This window comes from Felis catus, chromosome C2 (genome assembly GCF_018350175.1).
Source record: "Felis catus isolate Fca126 chromosome C2, F.catus_Fca126_mat1.0, whole genome shotgun sequence".
Taxonomy (NCBI): Eukaryota; Metazoa; Chordata; class Mammalia; order Carnivora; family Felidae; genus Felis; species Felis catus.
In genome coordinates, this window is record NC_058376.1 from 114,521,814 (window position 1) to 114,534,593 (window position 12,780).

A 12,780-nucleotide genomic window follows, 5' to 3' on the forward strand; every position below is an offset into this window, starting at 1 on the left:
TTAAAACCACAGCAGTGAAGGGCGCCTGGGTGGCTCAGTTGGTTAAGTGTCTGACTTTGGCTGAGGTCATGGTCTCGTGGTTCATGAGACCAAGCCCTGCATCAGGCTCTGTGCTGACAGCTCGGAGCGTGGAGCCTGCTTCGGATTCTGTGTCTCCCTCTCTCTCTACCCCTCCCCTGCTTGCACTCTGTCTCTCAAAAATAAATAAACATTAAAAAAAAAAAAAAACACCACAGCAGCGAAGATCATCTGGGAGAGTATTTAGACCAAGAAAAGCAGTGCTCTGAAGTCAGAACTCAAACATTTAAGGAGCTGAGCACCTTCTTTTATTTTTTTTTTAATTTTTTTCAACGTTTATTTATTTTTGGGACAGAGAGAGACAGAGCATGAACGGGGAAGGGGCAGAGAGAAAGGGAGACAAAGAATCGGAAACAGGCTCCAGGCTCTGAGCCATCAGCCCAGAGCCTCACGCGGGGCTCGAACTCCCAGACCGCGAGATCGTGACCTGGCTGAAGTCGGACGCTTAACTGACTGCGCCACCCAGGCGCCCCTGAGCACCTTCTTTTAAATGTATGTGTGTCACTTGGTGATAGGCAAATATTTCTTTATGCACATACGGGTGCCTTCAACTACTAATTACTGAGCACTTTCCGCGGGTAAAACACCGCGTTGGTTTCCAGGAAAAAGAACTAATGGTTCTTCTCCTCAAGCAGCACACGATCTAGACCAGTGATTCTCAACTGTGGATAGTGTGTGCCCCAAAGGGGTATCTGGTGATATCTGGAGGTATTGTTGCTTGTCAAACTGAGGAGAAGAGGTTGCTATTAGATCCCCTAGGGAGGGGTCAAGGAAGCTGTTAACATCGTATGGTGCTCAGGACTGCTCTCCCCACCTTGATAATCATCTGGTGCCAAATGTCAATTGGGTAGAGCCTGAGAAACTTTGATCCACGCTAAGAGATAGTATATGTACACACACAAGAAAACGAAAGAACCATTCCTCTCTCTAAACTGGTGACGGTGGCTTTGTAACATGTCAACTTGGCTAAGCCAAACTCCATTCCCCAAACTGCCTTTGTCTATGCTTCCTGTTAGAGGACACCCCGAGAACAACTCGGGCAAGCTTTGGAGGGCAGAGGGGAGGCAGCACCGTTTTGTAGCTCATCCACACCATTGCCAGTCCACTGCCCCCTCTCACTGACACAGAGCAGCAACTGGGCCCTACGGCAGCCCTACAGGCTCCCCCAGGATCCCTTGCAGCTTCACAGACCCCTGGGCCAGGTGGGGGGGGGGGTATTTAGCTCTGTGACAAAGGGCCCTGGCTTCCGCAGGACGCCCTTACCACCAAAGCCAGAGGCAACGAGAACTGACATGGGTTTTGTCTGTCCTTCTTGGCTTTAGCTCATGTGGGTTTCAGCTCATTCTCACTGTCTCACGTTCTGCATTCATCTCTTCTTCCTGCCGGCCTGCCCTGTGGACCTCAGCTCCAGCCTCAGACGTGAAGGCAACATGTTTTCAGAGACTGCTAGCTAGCTCCCACAATTACCAAGAGCAAGTTCTTGTGTGTGTGTGTGTGTGTGTGTGTGTGTATGGCTGCATATATGTATATCGCTCCACTGACACAACAAATTTATTGATTGCGTACTAGGCACTGGAGGTGCAGACTTGAATCAGACACTGTCCTTGCCTCAAAGAATCTGTAGTCCAAAGAATAAAGAATTAAGTCATATATTTGTGAAATCAACACAAAGTTGGCAACTCGCTGAAGAGAAGCTTTTAGACAGTCTTATGACCAAATGTGTGTGTGTGTGTGTGTGTGTGTGTGTGTGTGTGTGTGTGTGTGTGTGTAGGAGGATCCACCAAGGAGGGGCCCATACATCTTTACCCTTTGTTTCCTGTCTCTTCCTATAAGCCCTCTAATCCATGGTAAGCTATTTTTTTAAATTTTATGGTAATTGGAGTCAAAGAATGGCCTTTTGTGTGAAAATTTGTCAAAGAATTGTTTTAGCTCTTCACCTATATAGTAATGAGATCAGATTTGATGATGACTACAATTTCTTCATTTTTAAAGTTGTGAATCAGTGAAAACCACTAAATAAGGGATCGATTGCTCTTATCTATATTTAAAAATTTGTTTTAATGTTTTATTTTTGAGAGAGAAAGAGAGAGAAAGAGAATCCAAAGCAGGCTCCAAGCTCTGAGCTATCAGCACAGAACCTGATGCGGGGCTTGAACTCAAGACCTGTGAGATCATGACCTCAGCTGAAGTCGGACGCTTAACCCACTGAGCCACCCAGGTGCCCCTACATTTTTTTTAAGTCTATTCATTTTGAGAGAGAGTGAGCACGAGTGAGGGAGAGGCAGAGAGAGAGAGGGAGAGAGAATCCCAGGCAGGCTCTGCACTCTCAGTGCAGAGCCTGATTCAGGGCTCACACTCACAAACCATGAGATCATGACCTGAGCTGAAGTTGGATGCTTAACCGACTGAGTCACCCAGGCGCCCCTACATTTTTTTTTGAGAGAAAGTGTGCACATGCATGCTCCCCCACAAGCAAGCTTGAGCAGGGGAGGGGCAGAGGAAGAGGGAGAGAAAATCTCAGGCAGGCCCCCCACTCAGCACAGAGCCCAACAACACAAGAGAGGCTGGATCCCAGGACCATGATAATCATGATATGAGCCAAAATCAGGAGTCAGATGCTTAAGCAACTGAACCCCCTAAGGTGCCCCTTTACATTCTTATTCCCTCATCAAATAGCTTGGGTAGGGGAATCAGTCCTAATGGCCTGATGTCTCTGAACCTCTGGACCATAATTACCTATGTCACCCTTTATAGGATTTAGTACGTACTACACTGTATTAACATTAATCATTAGAGGGTGAGTTCCCGGTGGGTGGTAATAGGGTCTGACTCATTTTCATCCTTGGTGTCTGTCAGTCTGTAGTCTGTCTAAGTCAACGGTTGCTCAAACTGGCTGGTTTTTAGCATCACCTGAAAGGCTTTTAACACTCAGTAATAGACAAAATATAGGCTTTTATGCTGTATGCCTAGATTTTCAGATGCAGTAGGTATAGGCTGGGGCTTAGGAATTGTAATTTCAGGACATTTTTTAAGTGATTCTGACAATCAAATTTGAGAACCAGTGTTCTACGCCGACTTGAAACTGTGTGTGTGTGTGATCTTAAAGCTTATTTACTTAGAGAGAATGCATACGTCGGGGGCAAAGAGAGAGGGAGAGAGAGAGAAACCCAAGCAGACTCCACACTGTCAGCGCAGAGCCTGATGTGGGACTCGAACTCACAAACCGTGAGATCATGACCTGAGCTGAAATCAAGAGTCAGACGCTTACCCAGCTGAGCCACCCAGGCACCCTCGGTATAGGATCTTAAGTGCCTATCTGCTCGCCTTTCTTCCTTCTGCCTATAAATAGTACAAGATGTGGTCTCTGATCTCAGAGTTCTCACTGTAGCGAGGGCAAAATCAGAGTGTGTAAACTCCATGTCTCCAGTGCCCTATGGGCAACGCTGAGTGGGAAATTGTTAATTGCTTTACTGATGACTGTGGCAAACCTAGGTTCAGTGTGCCTACCCTACATAGTGTAGCCTAAGAGCCTGGCAGGTACAGAAGTGAGACTCTGGCTTGTACTTCTTCTGAGACGCTTTTTACTGTACATCAGTCATGTTGACAATCCCACAGGCCTCCTTGTTTCACCCTGGGGGAGCTTCCAAATTTCTTGGATGGTTGGTTGCCTTTCAGCAGTGCTTTTGCAGCTGGGGAAACTGAGACTTAAGAAATAACTTTCCAGGATTCCCAAGCTGGTGTGGTGGAGATCAAATCAACAGAATGGGTTTGACTGATGGTGCCTGATTCATAAAACCAAAGTTAATCTCGTAATATAACACATAGAATTAATAATACCTATTACCTTCATCCTGGTCATATGCTGACAAAATTATTACCCAAGTCAACTTTTCTAAAACATTGTTTTTTGTTGGATCATAAGAAGCCATTTGCAGAAAAGATGAAGAAGGTATAGTATTCATTCAGTCTTTCCCCCTCCTTCCCAAACACACACAATCTTTATTATATTACCTCTGAATTATGATTTAATTTAATATACATAAGAAACATCAAAGACTAGACACAGGTGATTCAAATATGTTAGCCAAAAAGACACTAAATAAAATTATTTAGAATACATCAGTCATTCTGTTTTCCTCATAAATCTTGAAAACAAAAACTGGTCTTAGTTTCTCATTTTTAATGGGCTCCTCTCCTATGAATTATGTAAAACTTCCAGAGATATAAACAGCTCTATATACAAAGAAGCAGTGTGGCAGTACATGTGACTTTACATATCTTTCACTAGAAAAGAAAAATCATGAAACATTTGCTTTGAACCTGTTCTTCAATTCTAAAAGGAAGCTAATTTGAAAGATTTGGAAACCTCACTGAAGTGGCCAAACAATTTTTTATTTGAAAATAGCATAAACATCTAAGTTGAGCTAAGCCGTGAGCTAAGCTGTCTTGGAAAGTGGAAAGGATAGTTCCGCTGTCCCTAAACTTTGTCAGGGAAGCAGATGGGGAGTGCCATCCCCAGAAAGAAGAATGAGTTTAGTGTAACGTCCCAACTGCCGTCGAGTTAGAACAGCTCACCAAGGAGATTTAAACTGGTCCATCTCCCTAGAAGGTAGAAAAGTTAATTATGACATCATTCTTTTTTTGTTTTGTTTTTGCTTTCTTCTCTCCTCCCCTCCCCACCCCCCCCCACCTTCGTCCTGATTATTCCTACCCGGTATTAGTTACCTATTGAATATTTTCAATACTTTTCTGTTTCAGAGCTTTAATCTGTCACTTACCTGTTTTTAGGTTATAAGAGGTGAGGCTTCAATTTATTTTGTACCATTTATTATTATTTTTGAAAATGTTTATTTTTGAGACAGAGAGAGAGGGAGAGAGAGAGAGAGAGAGAGAGAGAGCATGAGCGGGGGAGGGGCAGAGAGAGAGGGAGACACAGAATCTGAAGCAGGCTCCAGGCTCCGAGCTGTCAGCACAGAGCCCGACGCGGGGCTCGAACCCATGAACCGTGAGATCATGACCTGAGCCAAAGTTGGACGCTCAACTGACTGAACCACCCAGGCTCCCCTGCATTGTTTATTATTAAAAAATTTTTTTTTTAATTTTTTTTTAAATGTTTATTTATTTTTGAGACAGAGAGAGACAGAGCATGAACGGGGGAGGGTCAGAGAGAGGGAGACACAGAATCCGAAACAGGCTCCAGGCTCCGAGCTGTCAGCACAGAGCCCGACGCGGGGCTCGAACTCACGGACTGCGAGATCGTGACCTGAGCCGAAGTCGGCCGCTCAACCAACTGAGCCACCCAGGCACCCCCCAAAATTTTTTTGATAAGAGGTGCAGAGAGCTTCAGTGAGTATCCAAAGCCACAACAAAGAAGTAGAGGAGCCTGGATTTGAACCCAGGCGGGTTGATCCCAGAGACTGTGCCCCTTTCCTTGAAGCTGCACTGCCTCACCAATTTTTATACCTTAGTAAAGAACAATCAGTACAATGGCCTGAGCCTTCTGGCCGGTGATGTCGATGCATATTTATCACCCTGTGTTAGACTCAGCAACCTTAGGAAATAGGTTTAAAAACCGCATTTTGCAGACAAAGAAAGAGTTGCGTGCAGCTGACTTTGCCAAGACTGCGCAGCTGGCACTCAACCCCGATCTCATAGCTTGTATTTAAGGCACGTTTCCATCTATTACCTCATTTAAGGACTGTGCCAGGCTCAGAAATCTCTCAATAAATACTTTCTGCTTGAACGGATGGATCTGCACGCTTTCCGTAAAAGCTCAGCAAGAGGCAGTTGGGGTAACTAAGACTTGAGAAGTTAGGAAGCTTGCTGGGGTCACTCAGCTAGGAGGTTGTGGAACTAGGCCGTGAGCCCAAGTCCCCCCACAGCGGGACGCTGCAGGGGATGCTGACCAGCTGTACGAGAGGCAAGCTGCCAGCAAGAAAGGAATCCTCAGCAGACTGATCGTTAAAAAATGCAGCTCTCGTGTGCACTGAAGTATCTGGTAGTGAAGGTTCTTCGTGCCTGCAAATGGCTTTCAGTGGTCCAGAAAGAGCGAGCAAGCAAATATGAACAGTTTGTGGATCTAGGTGAAATTATACAGGTGTTCATTTTACTGTTCCTTTAAATTTTATGTACAGTTGAAGTTTTTCAAATAAAAAGTTGGAGAAGAAGGAAGGGAAAGGAAGGGAAGGAAGGAAGGAAGGAAGGAAGGAAGGAAGGAAGGAAGGAAGGAAGGAAAGCAGGAAGGAAGGAAGAAGGAAGGAAGGAAGGAAAGAAGGAAGGAAGAGAGAAAGAAAGAAGGAAGGAAGGAAGAAGGAATAGAGGAAGGGAGGGAGGGATGAAGCAAGGAAGGAAGGAAGGAAAGAAGGAAGGAAGGAAGAAGGAATAGAGGGAAGGAGGGAGGGAGGGAGGAAGGAAGGAAGGAAAGAAGGAAGGAAAGAAGGAAGGAAGAGAGAAGGAAGGAAGGAAGGAAGGAAGGAAGGAAGGAAGGAAGGGAGAAGGAAGGAAGGGAGGGAGGGGGTATTCAGGAGGTGTATATTCACCTTCTGATTCTCCGATTCACATGCACTGACAGCTATGGAGTCCATCTACTGTCTTTTGACTATCAAGTGATTTACTTGTTAAAATTGTTAAAATATAGTGTTTGTACAGATGACACTCACTGAAAAAAGTCAATGTACTGGCACCTATGGACATATTTTTTAAATTTATAGATAATCCTCAAATTTAATAAACTATTTTCTGTGTAAAGGGCAGCTATATTTCTAATAAATCTTGCAATGAAAATTTGCTTCCTAATTAAATATATGATTCTCTTCTGTGTCAGAAAAGGAAATAATGAAAGTGTTTGAAATGAGATGATTTAGCAAGCATGAATTCATTTTGGATGACCCATAAGATTTAGATGTTCAATAGTCTTAACTTCTATCATAAAAATCATTTTGATGGATTCCTCACTGGTAGTTTTCTTTTCTTCTCATTTGTGTTTAAAGACCAAAAAATTTAAATACAACATGATAGAACTGAAAATTTACAGAACAAAAGACCCAATACTCAGTGAAATTTATTTGTAATGCATGCATTTTACAGTTAATTTTGGGGACCTTTTTATTTATATTTTGTATATTTTAAAATTTATGATTGTTAAACCTTTTTTTGAATAATATAAGCTACAAGGAAGGAAATAAGTCATTTCCTTCTTACCCATCATTTAATATTTGGGTTGGATTTCCTCTCGGTTTCTTTTCAATTCATAGTGTTTTTTTCTTATTTACATGGTTGTTTATTTGTATACTTTTTTTATCTAGCTTTTTTTATTTTTATTTTTTTTAAAGATTTTAGTTTTAGGTAATCTCTATACCCAGTGTGGGGCTTGAACCCACAATTCTTTTTTTTTTTCTTTAAAAAAAATTTTTTTTTCAACGTTTATTTATTTTTGGGACAGAGAGAGATAGAGCATGAACGGGGGAGGGGCAGAGAGAGAGGGAGACACAGAATCGGAAACAGGGTCCAGGCTCTGAGCCATCAGCCCAGAGCCTGACGCGGGGCTCGAACTCACAGACCGCGAGATCGTGACCTGGCTGAAGTTGGACGCTTAACCCACTGCGCCACCCAGGCGCCCCTAACCCACAATTCTTTAAGATCAAGAGTCACATGCCCTTCCAAACCAGCCAGGCACCTCTGTATCTTGCTCTTTTTAAATAACACTATCTCATAAGCATTTTCAGTATTATTACAGTTTTAAAAATCTTTTTCAGGGAGGGTGAATAAAAACAATGACGAAGAAACTCTGAGAGGATATAGAAGAAATCAGGTAGAGACCTAGAGGAACTGGGTAGGTAGAAGACAGGGCAGGCTTTCCAATTGAATACCGCTGTATGTTTCTGACACACAGACTTAATTTTTGACCTGTGTACATATAATGCTTGTTAGAAATTTAAAGAAAATTATTGGAAACATTTAAAATTTGGGCATAACTGGGGCGCCTGGCTGGCTTAGTCAGTTAAGCGTCTGACTCTTGTTTTCGGTTCAGGTCGTGATCTCAGTCTGTGAGTTTGAGCCCCGCACGGGGCTCTGTGCTGACAGTGTGGAGCTGGCTTGGGATTCTCCTTCTCCCTCTCTCTTTGCCCCTCCCCCACATGCATGTTCTGTCTCTCTCTTGAAATAAATAAATAAACTAAAAAAAAAAAAGGATAAAATAAAATTTGGACATAATATTGTATTAAATAGATAGGTCACAGTATATATTTATTTACATAGTTCCTCAATTATGGGACTCTCAAGTTCTGTTTAATTTTTCCTCATATGTCAGTTTGTGTTTTTAAATCTGTGTGTGTCTGAACAATTGCCTGATCTGGTTTGGTCACTAGTTGAAATAATCACAGTCTTGCAGGCCATACGTTTATTTTTACTTTTTATATCGTTGATAATTTATAATCATACTTGGAGACTAAATCCTCAGTGATTTCCTTTTTTTCCCCGCCCTGCATGAGAACCACTTCTCTCTTCTATATCAGAAATCTCATCCAGTGTTAGGTTTTGCATTGGTATGTTCTGTTCTTTTCCGGGGAAAAGAAAATGCCCTGACATGTGTTCCATGTATTTCTTGGCAACTTCCATCCACTGTCTAGATCTATTTAGGGAATAGTGAGAACGTTTTGGGCCAGACCATGACTTGTTATTGACAATACATGTGTATGACAAATGCCCAATTCCTGGGGGTCTTCGTATAAATAATAATAAACATTATTGTAAACTTCTACATGTATTTAGAGTCCTCTGCCTCCAGGATTGTGGTCAACTGGGTCTGAGACTGAGAATTTTAGTCCACGTCAGCCTGGGTCAGCCACACAGTGTTACCATTCCCCTGAGCTGGTAGAGAGGGCTGCCTGGCCTTTCCAGCCTGGTTTTTTGCAGCTACTGCTGTCTCCACCCTCTCCCTGTTAGTGCTGGTGGCCTACCCTGGCCTCCTGAGCATGCCAAAGAGAAAGGACCAGGACCTCAACTCACCCCACAACAGCTGCAACACTGGCAGTCTCCGCACAGGGTCCCCAGGAGGCCGTTGACCACCTGGATGGCACAGAGAAGCATCTGGACTCCGCCTATGACCAGCAGGATGGAGAAGAGGGTCAGATGCCAGGGAACCACATCGGCAGGCTGCCGGCACTTGCTCCATAACGCCTCATCATTGAGGTAATCCCTGTCCAAAATATAGAGGAGAAAGGAGACATTTGTAAAACATATGCAATATGCTGGGCTACAAAGACACCATAATGATTTTTCTTTTGCAATACTTTCCATCCCAAACATAAGGTCTGTAAGAAAAATGTCCCATAAGGGAGCACCTGGGTGGCTCAGTTGGTTGAGCATCTGATTCTTGATTTGGCTCAAGTCATGATCCCGGGGTCATTGGATCAAGCCCCACTTGGGCTCTGAGCTGAGCGTGGAGCCTGCTTATGATTCTCTCTCTCCCTCTGCCCTTCTCCCCCATTCACACACACACTCTATCTCTATTAAATTTAAAAAGAGAAAAAATTAAAAAAAGGAAACCTATCCCATAATAATTTTAAAAACAACACCTAACATTTTTATTAAATATATACTATGTGCCAGACTCTGCTCTAAATGTTGTACACATATCAACTCACTTTTTTTCCGCATAGAAGCCTTATGAGACCCTTCTCATAGAAACCTAATGAGGAACCTTCCATTTCACAAATAAGGGCATTGAGGCACAGAGAGGTTAAGTGGCTTACCCCTAGGTTGCATAGGTACTAAGTGACAGAGTGGTTTTTGTGAGGGGACCAAAAGGATGGGTAAATCCAGTATCTATGAGGGGACTGGGAAAATGAAGATACCCTGGGAGCAGACTCTTCCAAATGTTCATGGCCATTATCCTGCCAGTTGTTGTTAGGGACCATTTGGGCTTTTGACAAAATTATCTGTCAAGTCTAGTGGCCTTGTAAAGTACAGTCATGTCAAAGGGACACTTAAAGGGAAGAGCTTAATGTTTGAAGGCCTAATTCTAGCCAAATTGCGAATTTTGCTCAACTGTATTTTTGGTAACATGTAGGGATTCCGCATGCAAAAAGATTTAATTAATTAAAAGGAAGAAATACTCTGCTGCCTTAATACATAGTTTATAAAATTTTGAAACAGGAGAAACTGCAATATTTTATAAAAAATATATATATATATTAGGAGTTTACTACAATATAAAGGGCATTGTGTCTTGAAGGAGAAATGGGAAACCTATTGTCTTTCAGACAAAAACAAGAGTAAAAGTGGATAAATGCTGTGGATTACTATAATTTTTTCTCACATTCTTAGAGCCACAAATTGGTCTCTACCTCTGCCTTTATGTATCCTCTATCCTTTCAAGGACTCCATGGGAAACTCCTTCTGGCTACTAAATTAACATCTACCTCCTGTTTCTGACAAATTCTCCAGTGCATCAGTGCTCATTTTAAATACATTCCATATTAAGATTTTCAAAAATCTTTGGAATGACGGCAGATACCCTGGAGTTTAATAGAGCACAAGGAATAAAAGAAAGAAGGATCATTTTGCTCTTGATTTAAAAGTAAAACACTGCATTGTTTGGAGCATTGATTCACTTTTCCATAGCTGCTCATTAACTGTGTGACTTGTGTACTTATCTGTAAAGTGGGAATAATATCATTAATTTGTAGGGTTGTTGTGACAATTACCTGAACTAACACTAGCGACGTGCTTAGGACGGTGCCTAACATATAGTAAGTGCTCAGTAAACGCTAGTATTTTTATTATTTTACTTAACCTGAGCAATGTGGTCTAAAGGAAAGAGCCTGGTATTTTGGATTGAGTTGAACCTGGGTTTGAATCCAAGCATTCATCTTACTCTCTGTGTAGTCCTCATACAAGTTACTTCCCCCCACCCCCATAGCATCAGTTCTTCATCTATAAAATGGGCTGAGAACAACCTCACAATTGTGAAGATTCACAAAGATCATGTACTGTATGTTATGCACCGTTGTGGAAAACTTCCTTTTATTGTAATTACTTGTAAACACTCAACTTTCTGTTCCGCATTTTTCGATGTAGTCCTGTCTATCTTTACAGTTTTCAAACTTGACTATAGAAAGTCGTGAAGACACAATATTTTCCGGGCACATTTTATAAAGAAAGGATTCTAAGATGAAGCAATTGGCAATCCTGAGTTTTTTTCCCTCTGCAAGAGTTTGTGCAGAGATGGGACGACAGCACCTCCTGGTGGCAAAATTGGTGCAATGCTCACGGGGGAGCCTTGGAAGTAAGGGTGGAGTTTGGGCACCTGGAGAAAGAAATCCTCTCAGTTCCACCCACCTCATCCCCCACAAACCACCATAAATACGCATTCCAGACCCTTCTTCTCTCCTCCCAGATTCTCAGGCCCTGAGGCTCCCCAAGATGTTGGCAATGATTGTTGTGGCCAACTCCCCAACCCCACGAGACAGTGGGCCCTAATTTTTTGTGGAGAAAATCATGTTTCCACATTCTGCGAAGCAAGGAGAGCTGAGGCAGTTTAAATCCACTTGACTGGAGTTTTAAAGCATCCCATTATTGTGAAGGGTATTTCCATCTGAGCTGTAGTAATCCCGCCACATCCACATAGAAAGCCATGGGTTTCATGAGGCTCACCTCTTGAAAGCAACAGAGACAGCTGACGGAAAGAAGAGGGGCTCCCGAATGCTTTGCCTGGCCCACTCTGCCTGGCTTGTTCTGGGGTCACATCCCCTGGGACAAACTCCCCGATCCTCCTCCTGCCCTCAGCTGACGTGGGTAGCCCTTCTGTGCCTCCCAGCTTTCTGTGTTTCCTCTGGAAGAGCACCTAGGACCCTGTGCTATCACCGTCTGTCCATTTTCCTGTTTTTCTTTTCAGGGCTGTATGCCCATGTGGACAGAGACCGTGTCTCCTGGCACGGTCCCCAGTTCCAGCACAGGGAGTGACCGATAAATAACGGCAACTGTCACGTACCGGTCCTGCCCACGTGCTTTACAACATCTTTCTGAATCCCACAAGGAGGTGTTCTTTCACTTGAACGAGGCCTTGCACAGAGTATAGCCTCCACAAAACGCTCACGGAACGAACGAACATATACACAGATTAAGAGGTTGAGGCGAGTGAACGAAAGTGCCTGGATTTGGTCTTCGGTCTGTCTGACTCCGCAGCTAATGTTCTTTTTTTTTAATTTTTTTTATTTAAAAAAATTTTTTTTTCAACGTTTATTTATTTTTGGGACAGAGAGAGACAGAGCATGAACGGGGGAGGGGCAGAGAGAGAGGGAGACACAGAATCGGAAACAGGCTCCAGGCTCCGAACCATCAGCCCAGAGCCCGACGCGGGGCTTGAACTCACGGACCGCGAGATCGTGACCTGGCTGAAGTCGGACGCTTAACCGACTGCGCCACCCAGGCGCCCCTAATGTTCTTAATCATTACACGAACTCCCTATGTTGAGTGATTCTATCCCTTCGGTATATTTGAAATATGACTTATTTATTACATTTGATGTATACAACATATTTATAATAGCTTGTCAATTAAGGTTTACCTGTACCATGATAAAGGGAATAGTCTCTTTGAGCCTTCATGTGACTGGATGAAAAGACAGGAATTAAATCACAAAAATCATTATGGACGCATAACGTTTCAGGAAGCTCTAATGCGTCATCTGTTCACAGTAAT

At 43.1% G+C, this 12,780-nt stretch overlaps 1 protein-coding gene across 1 annotated transcript in view; it reads right to left on the reverse strand.

The window, feature by feature from the left end:
* Positions 1 to 4,449: 4,449 nt before the first annotated feature.
* Positions 4,450 to 12,780, reverse strand: part of TM4SF4 (transmembrane 4 L six family member 4) — a 28,176-nt gene continuing 19,845 nt past the window's right edge. Inside the window, exons 4-5 of the mRNA XM_003992019.6 lie at positions 9,085 to 9,274; positions 4,450 to 4,680 (exon numbers count right to left, since the gene is read on the reverse strand). Coding sequence (XP_003992068.1) covers positions 4,663 to 4,680; positions 9,085 to 9,274 — 208 coding nt within the window. The 3' untranslated portion in view covers positions 4,450 to 4,662. The remainder of the gene's footprint in view (positions 4,681 to 9,084; positions 9,275 to 12,780) is intronic.